The sequence below is a fragment of the Acinonyx jubatus genome, chromosome D3 (genome assembly GCF_027475565.1).
Source record: "Acinonyx jubatus isolate Ajub_Pintada_27869175 chromosome D3, VMU_Ajub_asm_v1.0, whole genome shotgun sequence".
NCBI lineage: Eukaryota > Metazoa > Chordata > Mammalia > Carnivora > Felidae > Acinonyx > Acinonyx jubatus.
In genome coordinates, this window is record NC_069392.1 from 1,759,362 (window position 1) to 1,779,424 (window position 20,063).

Below are 20,063 nucleotides of genomic sequence, written 5' to 3' on the forward strand. Positions count from 1 at the left end.
CGGTAACACATGGGCCTTAGGAAACTTTAACCCCATCTTTCCTTAGATGCACATATTGACACGTGTATATAATAGATACAAGTAATAGAACTATTTGTACCTTACCTTGTTTTGTACAACTAACCTACGGTTTGGGTTTTGGATCCACCCATACTGCTGCTCCTTCTTTATCCCTGGGCCTCACACCTTCCATCCGAGACTGTTTCTTTCTAACAAACACTGTTGGGGCGCCTGGGTGGCTCAGTGTGTTACGCGTCTGACTCTTGATTTTGGCTCAGGTCGTGATCCCAGGGTTTTGGGACCGAGTCCTGCTTCGGGCTCTGCGATGAGTGTGGAGCCTGCTTGAGATTCCCTGTCCCCTCTCCCCACTCCCACCCACCCCCGCCCCTCTTCCCTGCTTGTGCACTCCCTCTCTCCCTCTCTCCTTCTCTCTCTCTCAAATTAAAAAAAAAAAAACCAAAACACCATCACTGCTTTTAGTCCGGAATATGCATTTGTCTGAAATTTTCCATCTGTAATCTTGTTCTTGGAGGATGTTTTCACTGAGTGTAGGAGTCTGTTGGGAAGTAATTTTCTTTGACCATCTTGAAGATGTTGAAGTTATCTTTCCAGTGCCTTTTTGTTTGTTTTTTGTTTTTTGTTTTTGTGTTTTTTAAAGTCACCTGTCGAATTGTAGCTTTTAAGATACTTGGGTTTTGGTCTTTGCTTTAGCAATTTTGTGCTGACGTTTCTGGATGTGGTTTTCTTTCTGTTTGCCTGCTTTCCCCGAGGCCTCTTGGATCTTTCAGCCCACGCCTCTGGCCACTTCAGCCACTTTCTCTCCACGAACCATCTCTGCCCGATTTCCTGTCCTCTCTGGGAGACTTGAAATCTGTGTAGTTAAACCTTTTCACTGTACTCGCAGCATCTCCTGCCCTCCGCTCTCTATTTCCCAGAGACACCGTCTCCTCGTTTTACTTGGAAGTTGTGTTTCTGAGTCATCTGCGGACCTCTCTTTGCCCATTGAGTTATTTCTGGGTGAGAGAAGTTTTGGTCCTGCAACGTCACCTGGTTCCTTTGTGCACCGTCCGGTTTTCTGACAAAGTTCTTAATTTTGTGTTTTACCCCTTCGAGGATAATGATGTCAAAAGTCTGTGTCTGATGATCCACTAACAGGCGCCCTGTGGGTCTGTGCACCTCGTCTGCTGTTCTTAGTTCACCTGGTTATTTTTGGTGGAGTCCTGGGCTTTGTACGTAAAAGCTAGTAGCAGTAATTCCAATCCTAGGAGAGTATTTTCTTCTTATTTTTTAAAGTTCATTTTCTGGGGCACCTGGGTGGCTCAGTTAGATGTCTGACTTGGGCTCGGGTCATGATCTTGCAGTTCATCGGTGCAAGCCCCGCGTCGGGCTCTGTGCTGACAGCTCGGAGCCTGGAGCCCGCTTTGGATTCTGTGTCTCCTTCTGTCTCTGCCCCTCCCCTGCTGGTGCTCTGTCTGTCTCTCTCTCTCTTTCAAAATTAAACATTAAAAAAATTACCACCCTTCATCTTTAAAAACAAAACAAAAACAAGTCTATTTACTTATTGCGAGAGAGACAGGGACAAAGCAAGTGGGGGAGGGGCAAAGAGAGAGGGAGAGACAGAATCCCAAGCAGGCTCCATGCTGTCAGCACAGAGCCCAAGGCGGGGCTCGAACTCACAAGGAAGCCGTGAGATCACGACCTGAGCTGAAACCAAGATCGGACACTCAACCAACTGAGCCACCCAGGCGCCTCAGTGTTTTCTTTTTTAAAAGATGGTTTGTAAACGTTGCTGACAGATGGCAGGGGTTGCGGGAGCAGCTGGCTCCCTCCCTGGGTGTCCTTCTCCTGGGTCTTCTTCCCTGCCTGTGTAGCTTTATGGTGTCTTTAAGCAGATTAAATGCATGTTTTGTCCAGCTTTCCGCACAGTTCCCAGCAGGAGTGTTGAGAGCACCATGTCATTTCTCAGTGGTTTGAAATGGCACCTTTGCCAAGGACAGCCTCGCGGCCCACTGCTATGGCTGGCAATGCCCCTTTCTCGTCTCTCACTTATGCCTGGGCCCCCGCCTGCCTGTGAGCAGGGAGCCTGGGGTCTCCCCCTCCTGGAACAGCCCAGGGGCTTTCTTATCCAGCGAGGGGAGTGCTCCCGGGGAGTGCCAGCGGGGCTCTGCCTGCACTGATCCACCGCAGCTCCGTCCTCCCCCCCCCCCCCCCCCAGCTCATAGCTGTGCCCTGTCCTCAGCGGGGCCACACCCCTGCATACATCCTGCCCGTGTGCGTTTGCCTGTAGACTTGGGCCCTCGCTCTGCCAGCCCGGACACAGTGTGGCCACCAGCACTCCCCTGAGGGGCTCGCCTTGCTTGGGTAGAGGAGAGCACAAGAGAAATCAGACGCACGGGATTTGGTTAATTTGGTTAATTTCTGCTTTTCTTTCTTAGGTCTAGGTGTTAGCGACGGATCCAGTGACCTATTCCACCAAATTAATGGCCGCAAACCAGCCAAGTATAGGTGCACATAACAGTCACCTGGGGGCTTGTCAGGTCCCATTGCTGGTGGCAGAATGGCACCCAGAGGTCTGGGGCGGGGCCCAGGAATGCACATTTCTACCAAGCTCCCCCTGCCACTGAGGTCCCTTGGTCTTGGTGAACCACTGGCAAGATCGATACTTTTTCTTAAGAAATAAAAACACTTGAGTATTTGCCAAGGATGTTGTCCCATTTGTAAGTTTATTGGGCATTATTGCTGTTGGATATTATAGCTCAGATACTTTTTTTTTTTTTTTTTTTTTAAGAAACAAAGGAAGACCTTGAGGATCTGAACAAAGAAATCAAGAAAACTGCCAGTAAAATCCGAGCCAAGTTGAAGTGTGAGTTTAAGGCTTTGGCTGCATTTGATCCTTCATGGCGGCACGTGGCTCGTCTTTATTTCCTTTATCACTTTCTGTTCTTCCACATTTCTAAACGTCCACACGATGGGCACTTTAAATTATTTGTGTGTATTTGGAACAGCAAGTCTGTAAATTATTCATGAGTCGAGAATTCTTTAACTGCCAGCTGGGAGGACCGAGGACCAGGGGCTCAAGCTAATGGTTATTAATTGGCATATTGAGGACCGAAGCACGAATATTCAACAAGGTCAAGCATTTGCTGATAAAGGGTTGACCTCTTAAAGAGGCGTGTCTGTAGGATGCTTGTGGCCAAATTGCAGACACGTGAGAAGGCAAACAGTCCTTCCCACGAATCACGAATCACGGGTTCTTCTTCAATCCTTTACGTTTAGGTTCTGTTGAACGCTGAGTGCGCAGGGTTTAGCCTCTGTGGAGCTGGAGGTTCAGCTCTAACAGGTAGTTTTTGGGAGGGGCCTGTTGGAAAGACACATTGTTACAAAAGAGCGTTCACATCCAGGAAATCTCTGCAGATGGGAAATAACTGTTTTGGGGACATTTCAGACAGGTGGGAGCTGGGGGGGGGGTGACCGCCAGCTGCCACCGTTCACACCCTTCATCTGTGCGCCATGCAGGGGCTTAGGGGCTCCCACCTGCCAGGTGGCTCAAAGCCCGTCCAGACGGTGGTTTCATCAGTGTGGATTCCAGGGTACTCGAAAACAGAAGGATTTTGGCCCAAAAGTACAACCACAGTGCCATGATTATATCTAGGTCAGATCATTGTGGTTATTGGTCACGAAATACCCCATGGGAATGCACGCGTCCCCAGTGATCTTTGAATTTCTTTTCACAGTGTGTTTGAATTGGGTTCCCAATAAGGACCCTACCCTGTGATTGGTGACGTGTCACTTCAAGTTTTTAAATTTTTTTTTTTTTTACATTTATTCATTTTTGAGAGACAGAGAGAGAGACAGAGACAAGCAAGGGAGGGACAGAGAGAGAGGGAGACACAGAATCCGAAGCAGGCTCCAGGCTCTGAGCTGTCAGCACACAGCCCGACACGGGACCCAAACCCACGAGCCACGGGATCATGACCTGAGCTGAAGTCGGACGCTCAACCGACTGAGCCACCCAGGCGCCCCAAGTTTTTAAAACTCAAATTCTCTTTGCATCTTCCCCTGGAAGTTTTCTTTTGGTTGGAGAAACCAGGGCATTCATGCATCAGAATTTGCTACGCTTCAGGGCTTTAAAGCCGATGTCACCCAGGTTCCTCTCTCTTTCCTGTCGGTTGATAGTTGACTTCTCCAAACCCCATGAGAGTCGGGCGTTTTGTTTTGTCTTTTGTTTTTCTTTGAAATGTTAAGATCTAACACCTGGTTTTGTTTTGTGAGATTATCAACAACGGATGATTGTTGCCAAGATGCATACATTTATGAGGAATCGAAAAGATAAGAAAGAAAAGTAGTTTGAGGTTTGGCTTGAGAAACATCCATTGTTTAGTTTAAAAGGTGACTCTTTTCCTGTTCATTTCCAGCTATCGAGCAGAGTTTTGATCAGGATGAGAGTGGGGACCGCACCTCAGTGGATCTCCGGATACGACGAACTCAGGTTTGGTCGTCGGCCTAGTGAGCACAGGCCTCTTGTCTCCCTTTCAGATTCAGAATAGTTTGTCTTTACGTCACATGAATCCGTACAGCATCTCTGTGTAAAAGGTCGTGGTATCTTTGGGTGACCTCCTTATTATAAAGAAAAGATTCCACGCTGCGGGCCCGCGTTGTCCGAATTCCCTGAACCCTGCGGGCTTGGGGGTGAGGGGTCTGTGGTGCCCACACCGGGGTCCAGGCTGCTCGCTTCTGCCTGACTGTGTGGGTGCCAGGCCACGTCCGCTTAGCGGGAGGTGTCCCGTCTGTGATCCGGGGGCTGTTGGGAGAGTCAAGCCAGGTGACGTGCATGATGTCCCGGGATGGACTCCGTCTAGAGCTGGCTGCCACCCGTTCGGGTCCAGTTGAAGGGCAGGTGTGACCGTTGTGGTTTCTGTGCCTCACTTGCTACAGAAGAAGCGAACGTTGTGTATTAATTTCGTGTTTCCGTGTTAATAGCATTCAGTACTGTCTCGGAAGTTTGTGGAGGTCATGACGGAGTACAACGAGGCCCAGACTCTGTTTCGGGAGCGGAGCAAAGGACGCATACAGCGCCAGCTGGAGATCAGTGAGTGAACGAAAATGCTGTTTTGATACAAAAGGTCCTTTTCTTAAGGTCTGACGTGAAAGTTCTGTGGCTCCAAAACAGTAGTTCATCTCTGTTTTTGCCAATATTGCAAAGCCTAAAGCTTTTCCAGAGCTTCCTGTTCATTGAGTCACCGAAACGTTTTCTTTACGTCCCTCAGAAAATCCTTGGTGAGTGGACTTTAAATTACTTTCTGGTTTTAAAAATATTTATTTTATTTTTGAGAGAGAGCGTGCGTGCACATGCGAGCAAGGGAGAGGGAGGGGCCGGAGGGGGAGGGAGAGGATCCCAAGCAGACTCCGCGCTGTGAGCACAGAGCCCGACGCGGGGCTCGAACTCACGAACCGTGAGATCATGACTTGAGCCGTAATCGAGAGTCGGACGCTTAAAAACGGAGCCCCCTGGGCGGCCTCGCACTGCGTTCTAACTGGCATTGCTCCTAGGGTATTAATCAGATTTGGGAAACGTCCAGCCATCAGTTGCTCAGGTGTCTCTCCATTGCCCCCAGCCCCCCTGCCCCACCTTGGGAGACGGTTCTCTGTGGGCCTCACACTGACTGCCCTTTGCTCCAGACGGTCTTTCAAGGACGTCTGTGCGGCCGTCCCCCTTGGACGATGGAGCTTGGCTGCCGCCGGGCAGAAGGCAGTTTGCTGATCGCAGGAAGGTCAGTCCGGTGTGCTCGCTGTCTGCTCCCTGTTGGAGAAGACCGGGGCTCCTCGGCCGCGACACGGCCTCACGACGGGTGCAGTGTCCCCTGGGGTCGGGGAGCCCAGAACAGCTGTGAACGTGAACCTCATTAAATGGCATCTCCACAGCCTTCTTGGGATCCAGTTAACGTGCCACATGCGCGATTTCCAGAGTGGGCAGGTCCGTGGTTGTCACGTCCACACAGTCCAGTTTGGAACATCTTCGTTCCCTGGAAGAAATTGCCCCTGTCATCAGTCCTCCCCGTGCCTCTTCCCCGGGGCCCTCGAGCGCCACCAGCCTCCACAAATCTGCCCATTCCGTATGCTTCGTGTAAACGGAATCATACAATATACGGGCTTTTGGAACTGGCCTCTCTCACCTAACGTAGATTTTTCAGGGTTCGGCCATACTGACGCGGCTGGCATGTCCCCTCTTTCCCGGATGACTTGTGTTGTGCTGTGTGCGTGGACCCCGTGTGTCTGTGGCTCAGGCGGTGGCCGTGTGAATAATGCTGCCGTGAACACTGTAATCATGACGTTTCCTCATTTAACTTTTTTTATGCGTGACACAAATTGTAAAACCTAACGACTGTCAACTGAGTTTTTCCAAAAACCTGTGACTGTATTTCATAGAGAATACAAATACGTTCAACTCAAGGAAACATACATAACAACCAAAACATAGCAAGTATTAAAGCGTCTGATTCTAATGTTCAGTCTTTATTTACGATCTTCTAATAAATGCTGATAACATACGTTGGTATTCTCTTTCCATAAGCCAGAATTAGACTTTTACGAAAGCCAGCGTGCCAAAAAATTACGTGTCAACGCCCTTTTTAGAGTTCTCATTCCTACTAAAATTAGATTTTTGTATTCATTCCAATTATAAGGTTTTTTATGAGAGTTTTCCAGTTTTTCCTGCTTGTTAGTCTTATGTTAATTTCTCTCATCATTAACACTCACCCAAGAAAGCATATTTGAAAGGTTAGAACAATGTTGCTTGAAAATGTTAATTGGGGCACTTGGGTGGCTCAGTCGGTTAAGCGTCCCCACTCTTCATTTTGGCTCAGGTCAGGATCTCACAGTTTGTGGGATCAAGCGCCGCGTCCAACTCTATGCTAGCAGCTTGGAGCCTGCTTGGGATTTTCTCTCTCTCTCTCTCTCTCTCTCTCTTTCTCTCTCTCTCTGTCTCTGCCCCTTCCCCCTCAAATAAATAAACTTAGAAAAAGGTTAACTCAGGTTTAGTTGCTAATTTCTGGTTGAAAAAGTCATTTTGAATTTTTTTTTAATGTTTATCTTTGAGAGAGAGAGACAGAGCATGAGCAGGGGAGGGGCAGAGAGAGAAGGAGACACAGAATCGGAAGCAGGCTCCAGGCTCCCAGCTGTCAGCACAGAGCCCGATGTGGGGCTCGAACTCACCAGCCGTGAGATCATGACCTGAGCCGAAGCCGAGTGCCCAACTGACTGAGCCACCCAGGCGCCCCCGAACGGTCACTGTAAGTGTTGGCTCGTTCTGAGTGGGGCCTGTGTTCATCTCACAGCTGGAAGAACCACGACCGACGAGGAGCTGGAAGAAATGCTGGAAAGCGGGAGCCCTTCGGTCTTCACCGCAGACGTGAGTGCCTGGGGGGCTGCGGCCGCATTCCCGTGCCTGTGCTTTCTCTTCCGAGCCGCCCTGGGTTCATCGGTATTTCTCTCTTGCCTTTGTTTCCCCAAGATCATATCAGATTCACAGATCACTAGACAAGCTCTCAATGAAATTGAGTCTCGTCACAAAGACATCATGAAGCTGGAGACCAGCATCCGGGAGCTACACGAGATGTTCACGGACATGGCCATGTTCGTTGAGACCCAGGTAACGCACACGTTTTCCCTTGTCTGGGACGGACGCCTGGTGTTGGTGAAGTGTCGGGTCCAGGTACCCAAGAAAGCCATCGTTCCGGATCCGCTCTCCACATTTGGAAACTGAGTGCAGTATTCTCGTGAGACAGATGCTGGAAACATCTGTCTGATGCCGTGGCTCACTCACTCGCATTATGTGTGTCCACACGACAGCCTACCTACCAGGTGGCCACGGGCGGCAGACTTTCGTCAGGGAGATTTTTAGTGAGACGTGCAGGTATCGTGCTGGAGTTTTGAGTGAAGAGGGAGCTATACAATCTTACGTGTGTTTATACACATCTGTATAGATCCGGTCGTGTGTAACACGCACGCATGTGTACGTGCATGAACTCGGCTCCATAGGACAGTGTGCACAGAAGGAAAGAAAGGTACCAACTCGGACAATAACAGTGCACCTGTGGGGATTTTAGGTTTCTTCTCTAAAACACGTGTACTTTCACGTTTTTACAAGGAACGTGTATTAGAACAACTATTGGCAGAGAGGTTTTAAAAGTCTTGAGAGGAGTAGGCCCCGAGGGGCCTAGTCCATGCCACAGATAGAAGCCTCGCTCTCTGCGTGGTGTTCTTTGTCCGTGCGCAGGCCGGGAGGGCGGGCCACCCCGGGGCTGTGAAGGTTCCCCCGCGAGACAACGGAAGCAGTGTAGGCAGTTCTTAACAAACCTGAAATCCGGTGGAAACCACGAGCCGACGTGTTCCCGTTAGGTGTGTGCATACGTTTGTTCTGGCTCCCGTGAGTCTCCATCAGGCCTTCCGTGGCAGTCGCACTAGCGAGTGAGGCCTGCACGCGGCCGCTTGCGGATTCAGGGGTCAGGTTCAGCTGACGCCTGTGCCCTGGGAGGGTCCCCGTCGGACCTCTCGGCTAGATCTGTCCTCACTCAGCGGCAGGCTGGTTTCGGGTGCGCTCTGGCAGGAGCGGCCCGGGAGAAGCTTAAGCCCTGGCCGGCTTGTTTTCTGGGTTGTACGAGGACGACAGGAAACCCATCCGTGTGCGGGACTCGCTCTCCACGTGGGTCACCGACCTTTCGAAGACCACTGTTTTGGAAGACGTTTATCATCAAGTACGTGAAAACCTCAGATACCGTGCGATTGCTGGGGGAAACGAGCAACCACGGGCAGGCCCCCCCTTTCTGGTCGGGGGGGAGCCCTCGCCGAGGCCACACAAGCAGTGTGTCGTTTCTGCCAGCCGCTTCTCCGGAAGTGTTCCGAGGGGAGCGGCCAGGCCGTAAGGGCACCGCGTTGCTTTTGTAATCGTGGAAGATTTTAGCGTGCTGCAGGCGTTAATTATTATGGCTCCACACCAAGTATGTCGCGTGAAGCTCCAGTAGAAAAATGGCCGTATTCTCAGCTTTGTCTCGTTGTTTGCTTTTAGAAGTCGGTTAGGGGTGCGTTATATTGACTCGCCTGATTCAAACTCTGTGTAGTCAAAGCGCTAGTAAGCTTGAGCTGGCGAGCACGTGACTTAATTGTGCGTCGTTCTCCTAACGCTGTGCCGTCGCTGCTGCAGATTGTGTCTGCTGTGGACACAGAGCCAGGTATGGTCTCCCCTCCCCGCCACCTCCCTGCGCCCGCCTCGCGCCATGGTTCCCTTCACTTGGCGAACTTAGTGTCAAACAGACCGATGTTTTAAAGAAATCACCACAAGTTCCTATGCGCCAGAAAGGACGTCATTGTCCCTTGTGTGTGTGTGGTAACAGTAAGAGATTGGTCTCGCCTCGAGTTAGCTGCCTCTCCTTGGCTGCGCCCGCCGTCACAAGGAGCGCACGTGGAAAAGCATGTCTCAGAATGTGCTCCGTTGTGGCCCATCCCCCTCATCCCTGTTCACGCTTTTTAGAGCGTAAGTTACATTTTGATCATCACGTCGGCACATTTGTAATGTTCTCATAAACGTGAAAAACATTCGGTGTCCGTCATGTGCACGTTGCGTTCACGTGAAGATGTCGTTGGTGCTGTGGCGGCCTTGGGGGTACGCGCTCAAGTCGTGGGAGAATGTCCTCTAAGCTTGAAACTTTGTTTCTAGGGCGAAATGATCAACAACATAGAAAAAAACGTTATGAACGCCACAGACTATGTAGAACACGCTAAAGAAGAAACGAAAAAGGCGATTAAATATCACAGCAAAGCTAGAAGGGTGAGTTTGGTTTTTAAGACTTAAAGTGCATTTTTCTCTTCATTTCTCTTTATTGATGTAGCCTGACTTAATAGCTATTCCAAGAAATAAATGCTTGCTTAAATTCTTATTTCATTTTGCAACTGAAGCGCTTCTTTTGCTAAGAGGTTTTAGAGTTTGTTTCGGTGAACGTGCCGTGACTGTGTTCTGAGCAACGAAACCCACAGCCTGGCCGCCTCCCATTCTCGAGTCCTCTGTGTCGTGGGCCATCAGCTGGCGGGTAACGCAGAGCTAACGGGACTGGAGGTTCTCAAAGCCGTCGGGTGCGCATTTTGTGCAGCGAACACTCGATTCTTTCCTTGGGTTGCTGGCTATGCGTCTGGTCCGGAGGCAGAGAGTTCCCGAGACCGGGCCTAAGGCATCTGTAGCGGCCCCGCTCAGCTCTGGGAGTCGGAGTGTGTGAATCCCGAGTGTGCTGTGCGTGGGCAGAGCTCTTGTGAGGACACAACAGAGAGACGAAGTTAAGTCCTGACTCCAGGACAAGACAACTCTCCCCATAGTTCAAGGGTTTCCTCCACCCCCTACGCCCCCCAAGTGCAGAAGGTGGACACAAAGCCCCCCGCTGTGCTGCCCCATCCTGCGGGCCGGCCGTGCGGGCTCACCTGCCTTCCTGGGAGCCTGCTTGCCCGCTGCCCGTCGCCCACAAAGGCCCTACCAAGAGGCGGTTCCGGGGTGCCGGGGAGAGAGGAAGGGCGACAGTTTGTGCGAGGAGTCAGCCTGCGGGCTGAATGCGACACGGGACGGGAGGCACGCGTGGGCTCGGCTCAGCCGGCCAAGCCCCGGCCCTGCTTCTCCTGGGGCACCTCTGCCCATGGTCATTCTCTCTGAGACGGGAGGCAGGGCTGCCGACGTCACCGTGTTCCCGCTTTTCCAAACGCTCCCAGAGGACGTGAGGTGATGAGGTGCACGCGGGAAGTTCTCAGCCTCCTTCCGGGCGCGGGGGACTCGGTGACAGAGTTGTTGGCAGAGGGAGGTTCTCTTCGCTTCTCGGTGACCCAACCAGCGGGCCGGCCAGCGAGAACTTGAGTGAAGAGATGACCGCTGTGAACAGACAGGGCCATGACCCGTCTCCACCCTGACTGCTGGCGAGGCCTCACCGTCCTTGGCGAGTGTCAGCTGCTCAGAAACGAACTTACCCCCACTGTCCGTGAACACCTGACCTGTGAACCCACACTGCCTGTTTGAACTTGTCACCCTGCTCTCAGATGCCCCGCGGCCGCGGCCGCTCACACGGTGACCATCCCCTTCCCTGGGCGGGTGATCTATCTTCTGGGGCCTGGCGGGAGCCGTGGAGGAGTCCACCGCCACCTCAAGCAAACGGGACCAAGGAGGGCGGGGGCTGATCACGTGGGCCGCTGCCTTCTTAGCTTCCTTCCTGAGCTGGGCCTGTGGCTGTGCGTTGGGAGGTGAGAGAACAGCACGCGTGCGTCTCAGCCCCTCGGAACTTACCTGCACGCCATGACCCTGCGGCTCGCTCACTGCTGGTCCTAAGGCTTCTAGAACCGTCTCCAAACAGTCTGACCTTATTCAAGGAAAAACCACCCTTTTTAAGAACTAAAAGCTGCTGAATAATTAATTAGCTGTCCTGTAACTTGCATGTTAAGAGAGTCCCGTGGATCGTTTTATTTTCACTGAATGAGGTCTTCTAACGTGGCGATATGAAATTACCATGATGTAATCAGCTTGCTTTTCTTTGACAGAAAAAGTGGATAATTGTGGCTGTGTCAGTGGCTGTGGTTGCCGTAATTGCTCTAATTATTGGCTTATCGGTTGGCAAATGATGGTGTGGACGACGTCAGTGTGCGTGCCCCCCTGCCAGCGAGGCAGTAAGTAACTAATCAACTAATGTACTTATTAACTTTGCCAATTAGCTAACAGTGATGCTTGCCCAGTCCTCATTGACCTAAAAGTAATACCAGCCGCCAGTGGAGCGGAGCCCGGTCCTGCTGCTGCACGCACAGAGGGTGAACGGGCGGGTGGGGGGCATCTTTACATGGGGCCTTCTCCTCCTGCGGCCCGATGCAGCTTCCGGGGTGCTCGCACCGCCTGGCGTGGCAGGCGCGCCCCCGGCCCGCTGGTCACCCTGCATGTAGCGGCCACAGTATGGTGGTGCCTTCTCCATTGGCCGGCACGTCGCGGGTTAACGCACCTTTGACGTTTTCGCTTTTGCAACCGTTGCTTTGTGAGACCTCCCCACTTGTGGTGTGACTGGCTTGGAGGGAAGGGAACTGGAGTTTTCTGGAAAAGCCCGGGGGTGAAAATCCTCCCATCTCCCTGGGTTCCACGAGCCGGCGTCCCATCCGTTTTCCGGTACCTCCTGACTGTCGTGCAAGCCTGTGCTGTCAGCCTGCCGGTCAGTTTACAACGTTCTGGGGAGAGAAGGTCTCCGTCGTTGACGAAAGCGACTTTATTTTGTTCACTGTGCGACTGTCCCCTTTCTCCAGACTCCGGTACATTTGTGTTTTCCTCTGGTTTTCTCCTCATACGGGAGCGCCCTCCTCGCGTGACCGAGGAACGCTGTCCCATGCGTGTCCCTTGAGAAGGGTGTCTTGCCGTGGTCATTCGACTGTCGTTTTGCAGTGCCAGGTGCCAGGACGGTGACAGGCAGTCCTTGAGGAATTCGTTGTCTCCTTTCGAAAGCGACTGCGGCACCAGGCCGGCCCTTTATTTCTGCAAAGGGAGATAGCACGGGAGACAGGGACCCCGCGTGCCGCCAGGTCCCGCCACTGCTTTTCGGCCTGGGACAGCCCGTTTGTGTGGCTTTCCTGGTGCTGGGAAAAATGATGTGTATGATTTTCTCTGTCAGGGTAATAGCACTTAAGAGCTATTTTTATATAATTTTAAAAATACGTGGTTTCTTAATTTTTACCAGTGGTCATAACATGTTGGTTACACTAAAGGTTAAAATTCGTTCTTAGGTTGGACCCAGCGATGTTGTTAGGTAATGCTGTTAAATGAACACAGGTTTTAAAGTTTATTTATTTATCTCGAGAGAGACAGAGCAAGAGCCCGGGAGGTGCAGAGAGAGAGGCGGGGAGAGAGAGAATCTCAAGCAGGCTTCATGCTGTCAGCACAGAGCCTGACGCAGGGCTCACGTCTGCAAAACTGTGGGATCATGACCTGAGCCGAAATCAAGAGTCAGTCGTTCAGCCGACTGAGCCTCCCCGGGCGCCCCTTTTCAGGGTGACCCCTCAGGGGGCAGTGGGCTTTTGGGCCCTGGGGCCGGATGGCTGGTTTTTACCCTAGTGTCTTTAAATACGAACACAAAACAATCCTCGGTAAGACGCGCCAAAGCTTACACCAACAGTTATTTCTTTTATACACAAGTGGTTGCTGTCCGTGATTACACGTTAGAAAACGTAATTTATTCTTTCAGCAGGTGGTGCAGGGGGGCCTCCCGGTGGGCCAGGCCCTGCGCCGGAGGCACTTGGTGGGTAACCGAATGCCCACCGCCCTGCGGCGTGGGCGGGGCGCTCCGTTCCCGCCCGAGGAGGCAGGCAGGGCCCGCACCCTGCCGCGTTTGTGTGTACGAGGTGGAGGTGGTGGCCCCGTGACCTGCACTCGGACAGGACTGCGCCCCAGGGCGCCCCGCCCGCCAAGGAGAGGGGCACGCGTGTGGGTGCAGCTGGCAGCAGGGCGCTGGACAGAATGGTTGTTAAAGCTGGAGATCTGGGTGCAGGAGCTCGGTCGGCGTGGGCTTCAGGGGAGCGGCACCGGGGGCCGGTGGGGAGGACGTGCACCCGCGAGGGGGGCCCAGACGCCCTCAGGGCCAGCACCCCGGGCCCCGGAAGTCAGAGCTCGCGTCCAGGGTGGCATTTCCCCGGGGGACCCAGGTGCGGTGAGCAGGCTCCGGAGCTGAGGGGTGGCCGCTGCTGGGAAGCCCGAGGAAGAGGCCGTCTCAGATCAAGGTGCCGAGCACGGTCCGTGGGAGCGCGTGGCGGGCGGCGTGCGGCCGGGCCGCGGTCCTCACGCCGGGCGCGTGTGCCGGTCTGACGGAGAGGGGGTGTCCCGACGGCAGCTCCCCGGTCCCTGGGTAACCAAGCGGAAGTTTCCCGAGGGGCCTGCCACGCAGACCGTCAGAGCGCGCGGTGGCTGATGGAGGTGCTGGTGCGCCAGCTTGGAGCCGTGCACTCAGGCAGGGTCGCCCAGACGGCCCGCCTGTCATCTCTGTGCCTTCCTTCCCTTCTCCCGCGGACGGTCCCCCGGAGGAGACCGGCTCTCAAGCCGAAGGTAGCGTAGCTTCTAGGTGTGCAGGACACGTGTTCGTGACAGAGGAACCACAGAAGTGCCGTGCCGCCCGCTTTGGGCCACAGGCGCAGCGGAGGGCTGAGTGAGCTTGCTGCCTTCGTGCGTCCGCGCATCGGGCGTCAGCGCAAAGACGCGTGTAAGCGACACCGTCTTCGGCAAACGGGAAGTAGATTCGTTTAAAGTTCTAAAAAGACGTGCGGCGCGTCCGAGGAATAGCGGCTCGTAATGTTCGTGTGATGGGTAGAAAGTGTCCGCTGAGGACCACACGTGGTGCCAGGTAGACGCTGCCTTCCCCCCAGGGGCCCACAGTTGTTGTCCAGCAACACCTGCTGTGATTTATTAAGTTCCATTAACTCGGTATGTGCACCCGGTGCTTTGCCTCTGGAACTTGGCTTCCCCGCCCCTTCCTGTCCTGTGACCTGGGGCCTGGGCATTTTAAACTCAAATTCCAGGAGAATTCTGTGAAGAAATGACATTAGCGATTTCTTTCCTTTGATACCTGGCAAATTATGCGAATTAATTAATGTTTTTTTTCTTTATCTTGCAGAAAATGATGTGCATTATCATTTGTGTGATTGTTTTGCTTGTGATCCTTGGAATTGTCCTAGCAACAACCTTGTCGTAGCGACCGTATCCCGAGAGCCACTGTCCTTGGAGTCAGACCACAGGCGCAGCGAGCGGCGGGCCCGCGCCCTCCCGTCCCGTGACTGAGCCCCAGACACCGTGACGTGTGGTGCTGGGCGCCAGTCTCGTTGCTGAGGGCCAGGGGGAGGCGCCACGGGATGCCCCGTCTAGTGAAAGTCCGTGAGCGGGATGGGTGTGACGAGCTAACCCAGACGTCCTTGGACTCTGAAGAGCACATCACCGAAAACTAACAATGTGAAACTTGTTTCAGTGGCCTTAAAATAAGGAATGATTGAAAATTTCTTTTTTTTTTTTTTTTTGTATTTCAGTGTTAAAAGTACATGTGAAGTTTAATTAGGAATATTTTATGTCATGAAGCTATGAGATTTCAGGTCTGAGCCTTCCTCCCTCCCCGCCCCCCAGCTAACACGCTAAGAGTCGTTTTTGTACTCCGTTTCATTCGTGTTTTGTTCGTAACAAAAATTTGTATCGTCACAGAACTGTTTTGTAAGATATCGATAATTTTAAATGTTTATAAATTGTTTAATATATTAACATCTTAATTTACTCCGTTTTTATATATCGAATGTTGCCTTTTGAAGTAAATAGGAAGCGTCATGATATGACTAGAGCCTTCTTTGCACAGTTGTTTACCAAGTTTGCCGTTGGCATAGCACACATCGGCGGCAAAGCCCCCGAAAAGCCTTTCAAGTGCCTTCTGTTAATGCTGATTCACAAGGTTAAAATGCACCTGACGGCCTCCGGGAAAGTCCATTATTGCACTGGGCCCACTCCTACCTGTTCCGCTGCCCGAGATAATAAATTAGTTACTGCCCGTGAGAGACCACCGCCTCTTCTTTGTTCGTTAGAAATAAGGTTTGTGTGTCCCTGTCTACGTCAATAAGGTCTGAATTTAAGACGGTGAGAAGACCGAGATTGAGTACTTTCTAAACTCAAGGAACTTACTCCCAGACATTAATTCCTCTAAATGTAAACTGCTGTACAGATTACTTATAAATGCTCTTGGTAAGTGCTTACTGTTCTGCTGAGCTGCAAAAGTAGATTCCCAAAGTTCATAGGAATCCATGATAATTAAACATCTGTATCGCGTGGTGATGTTTCTTAGTATAATACGGTTTATTTTTTGACGTGTATCACGCGTGGGCTCTTACTAGGGAGCGGACCTCTGTGAGACGGCAGCTGGTCAGGACTGTGGGTGAACGTGTGAAGGATGTTCAAAATGTCGCCAAGCTCTCATTACTTGAGTATGCGATCGACCGTGTAAGCGCGTGCCTGCGTCCTGACATTGGCTTGGAAACTGATAGAGCCACGCTTGCTTCCACACGGTGAGCGTGAATGAGTCGAGCAGTCCGGAAACTGTGCTCTTTATGTGATACGATTAGGACTTCCACTCGTTCCTGATTTATGCACGCAATGGCTTAGCTTAGACTCGGATCGGAATGGACGCACTTCATTTGCGTGCTGATCACCGCTGAGTGCTCAGAGTCAGGAGAGGAGCGCTCTGGCTGCAACGCGTGTTTTTAAAAAGTCTTTACATGGCCCGTCAACGGGGTCCGCTCGCTATGTGTGCACAAGTCGGAGACGCGCCTTGAAGGACATTTAAATATTTCGCGATCATGCCTGCATTAGCACAACTCTTGTGCACTCGTTTGTGTCATCGCGTCTGCGTGCAGAGCAGCGCTCTGTGCTGGCGGCGGCCTGTGTGCGGCTGGGCGCGTTCTCCAGCTCTGGCTCGTTAACCTCGCCTCCGGCAACGGTTCCGACTGTCCTTGTTCAGGTCATTCTTCCGAGATTTACCAAACTCGTGCTTCTGTAGTTGGAGTCCAGGAAAAGCCTTTTGATTTCTGTTTAGGAGAACATCGAAGTCAGTCATCGGGTAGCGCTGCTGTACGCATGGACCCCAAGCACCCGTTTGAGATCAGATTACAAAAGCTTTACTTACGGGTTCCCTTGTTACTTTTATCATTCCTTCAAATATTTTATGTTTACATAAAGAAAAAACTGCCAGAGAACCAAAACCAAACTGACTTTCTGTCTCGTCATTTCTGGAAAGATTTTGGGGGGAGATATTTTATTGCATATCCATTAATAAATTGTTCTACTAAGAAAATCACTCTTACCTGTGGCCGTTATTGTGTATAATAATGTGACTTAACGATGTTGGGCGTCTTCGTTGCGATTACAAGGCTCGGTGCCTGGTGTCTGATGCAGGAACCCATCCGGGTCCTTGCTGTTGATGGCAAACGCTGATTCAGGGAACTTGGGTTACATTTCAGAGTCAGTGGCTTCGGTGGTTATGTCCACCAGATAGAATCTCCTTGAGTAACGGGGGAGGGGGGGGTCCTCCCGCCCCCTTGCTCTGAGCTGTTTATCCTTTGTATCTCTTCATCCCCTTTCAGAATTTTTCTTCAGTGGGATTTCCTTAATCCGTAACTCTTAAATTCTAACCATGTTGGAAAGTGATGTCAAAAACCACAGTTCCAAAAAGGGAAGAAAACTCAGTCCTGGAGAGAGAGCAGGTCACAGAACTAGGTTCCCCTACGTTACCTCCCTCTTCTGAGGCCCCTTCCACAGTGAGTGTCCTTCCAAACTGCAATCTCGATGTACACATTCAGTAACGTAGCCCCTCCGTTTATACTTTTTATATATAGTTTAGGTGACAAAGCAAAATGAATTGTGTTAGTTTGAGCCCTCGGGAGCTCCCCAGACAGGCAGGGGGAGCAGGGAGAGGCGGCGAAGCAGGCAGAGCGCCCCAGAGGTGCAGGTGGTAGGTTCGACACGCGGGGGCGCTCCTATCCAGGCTTGTCTTGGACAGACGGAGCAGATTTTGGCCCGGCAGCCAGCATCCTGGGGTTCAGGGAGACGCCTCAGCCCAGGGTGGGGGGTGGGGCACTGCAGTGTCCACAAGGTCTCAGTGCCACATGCCCCTCTCAGGGCCTCGGCCTGGAGATGAGCTCCCAACCAAGGGAACGGAGAGCAGAGGGGGCCTGAGGTCAGCTGGGGTCACGTCCTCTCCCCTGACCTCTCCCAACAGATTCTATTAACTCCGGCACATCTACAGTCACACCCTCTCACGACCTTAAAACAGGATACACCTGGGGTGCAATTCACACCAGCAGGGTGGCACAGCCGGTGATCGTGGCGGTCAGGTGCCAGCCATGCTGCAGGCTGGTGCATAGGGGACCAAAGGCCGGTGCAGGGGGGCCGGGGCGCCCCAGGCCGGTGCGGGGGGGGGGGGGGGGAGGGTGGGGGGGGAGGGAGAGAAAGGGGCGCAGGCCCGTGCTGGTGTGGGGGAGGGGGGTGCCGCAGGCCGGTGCAAGGGGAGGCCCCAGCTGGTGCAGGGGGTGCCCGCAGTCCTCTGAGGCCTCCCGCAGCGGTTCGCAGGGCACGTGGAGCAGGTGAGTTGAGTGGAGGCACAGCGCCCGGCACCTGGCCAGCCCCGCTGCTCCCGTGTGTTCGCGCCGGCCGGTGGGCACGGGGCGGGGCGCGGAGGGCACGGCAGGCTCAGGCCTGGACTCCCCCACGGGGGAAGTTCCAGGAAAGGCCGCCTGGAGCGCTCTAGAGGCCTGACCCGGGCGCGACCTCGGTCCCGGGACACGGGAGGGGGCGGGGCGCCGGGAACCTCCCAGGCCGCCCACCGCGGGGCAGGCTCGGGCGGGGGCGGGGACGGAGCCGGCGGCCGGAGTCACAGACACGCAGACACACGCGCGCCCGCAGGCCCGCCTCCGCCTGCCGCTCGCTCCCCCCTGGGCGCCTGGGGCTCCCGACCCCGGTGGCAGGCAGGTGGCCTCGGGGGCGGGGGGCCGGACCCCGAGTTCGCGGTGCGGTTGGAGGGTGGCCGTCCGCGCCGCCCGCCATGCAGGCGCTGGGGGGTTTGCCGTCTCGGGGCTCGGAGCCCCCAGCAGGGCCTGCCCGCAGGCGTGGGGGTGGCTTTGGTGGGGCGGCGACCCAGCCGGGCAGCTCCAGCCCGCACCGCACCCCAGTCCTGTGCCTGCGCGGGGCAGCTGGGGCCCAGACCCGGAGCCGACGCCCGCGGCTCGCCCGCAGGCCTGGGGCTCCGCGGGCTGCAGCCGGAGCGGACCGCCTGCCTCGGAGCTTTTACAGGTGTCCTTCCCCCCCCACCCCCCACCCCGCACCCCCGCGAGCTCCCGGGTTACAGCTGTGTAGCTGTGATTTGCAGTGAACGTACAGGCTCGTGTAACCCCACACCCTGCGGGGGCAGGACGTTTCACACGCAGGCGCCCTACAAGCGTGCAGAAACGCTCTCCCTGCCTTTTCTGGACACTTCGTGCCCACGCGGTCAGTCCAGCCTCCCGCTGCCCAGGTGCCCCCATTCTGTACCATGAATCCCTAGTTTGTTCCTTTTTGTTGTTTTTTAGTGTAAACCAGGCTTCATTCATCCGCTGGCCACTTCACGGACATTCGAGCGGATCCCAGGTCCAAGCCAAGGTGGGCAGTGCGGCCACGGCGTCGCCCGGACACGACTGTGGACACTCGGCGTCATTCCTCTTGGGGACATTCCTGCGTCACACGTAAGTGTCCCTTTAAGAAGCTGCGAAGCTGTTGTCCACACGCGGTACTGTAGCAGGTTTCTCGAAGAGTCGCGGCACTGAGGCTTTTCTTTCCAGGAAGCGACTTTACTCCTGTCGGCACCGCCCAGTTGGGTTCGTACCCAAGGAATTGAGCCCCGATGCCACGCTGTGTAGCTTCTTATATATTGTGTATTTCTTTGCCTCCCGTATATGGTAATGCACCAACACGCAGTCTGATTAAGCGGTCTCATGTTTCAAGGTCGTGAAGGATGTTGTCACCTTTGTGCATAACCAGGTTGCCTTGAGGTTTCTTGTTTCCTTTCCTCAGGGAGGGGACCCTACCATATTCCCCCCTTTGATTCTCAGACCCCTCTATTTGGGGTCAAAGAGCATCGTCTTGGTTTAGAGGTTTATATAGGCTGTCCCCCCACATGCCTAGAGCCTGCCCTTTGACGGCTGCACTGACACTGTCCCAGGCCTGTCGTAGATGAGAGAAGTTACACAAAGGGTGGGGCTCTGGCTCAAGGTGATCTGGGGTCCCCCACCAGTTGAGTTATAAAATCTTTGGCCTAGGCATGTTAAGTTTTTAACAGACGACGATGAACTTTTTCCCCATTGGGCAGGACAGTTTTTCCCAATACTTGAGCTTTTGAGAGGCCAAACCCCGGGTGTGGGACTGGGGTATTTTGTTTTACTATGAGGTTTGTGGGGATCAATGGCCGTCTTTTCCCCACGTTGGTACCCACGAAGTAGCCTAGCTGAGTGCTAACGAAAAC

The 20,063-nt window shown here is 53.4% G+C and overlaps 1 protein-coding gene across 7 annotated transcripts in view; it reads left to right on the plus strand.

The window, feature by feature from the left end:
* STX2 (syntaxin 2) overlaps positions 1 to 20,063 on the plus strand; it is a 78,566-nt gene that overhangs the window by 18,398 nt on the left and 40,105 nt on the right. For 5 of the 7 annotated variants that reach the window (XM_053206416.1, XM_053206415.1, XM_053206419.1 and 2 more), the window contains exons 4-10: positions 2,789 to 2,863; positions 4,416 to 4,489; positions 4,981 to 5,089; positions 7,335 to 7,408; positions 7,511 to 7,648; positions 9,713 to 9,823; positions 19,135 to 19,287. In XM_053206416.1, coding sequence (XP_053062391.1) covers positions 2,789 to 2,863; positions 4,416 to 4,489; positions 4,981 to 5,089; positions 7,335 to 7,408; positions 7,511 to 7,648; positions 9,713 to 9,823; positions 19,135 to 19,287 — 734 coding nt within the window. Of the gene's footprint in view, positions 1 to 2,788; positions 2,864 to 4,415; positions 4,490 to 4,980; positions 5,090 to 7,334; positions 7,409 to 7,510; positions 7,649 to 9,712; positions 9,824 to 11,562; positions 11,689 to 14,657; positions 15,579 to 19,134; positions 19,288 to 20,063 lie in introns of those variants that run through there. The other 2 variants (XM_027044369.2, XM_027044370.2) reach the window with 2 other exon arrangements.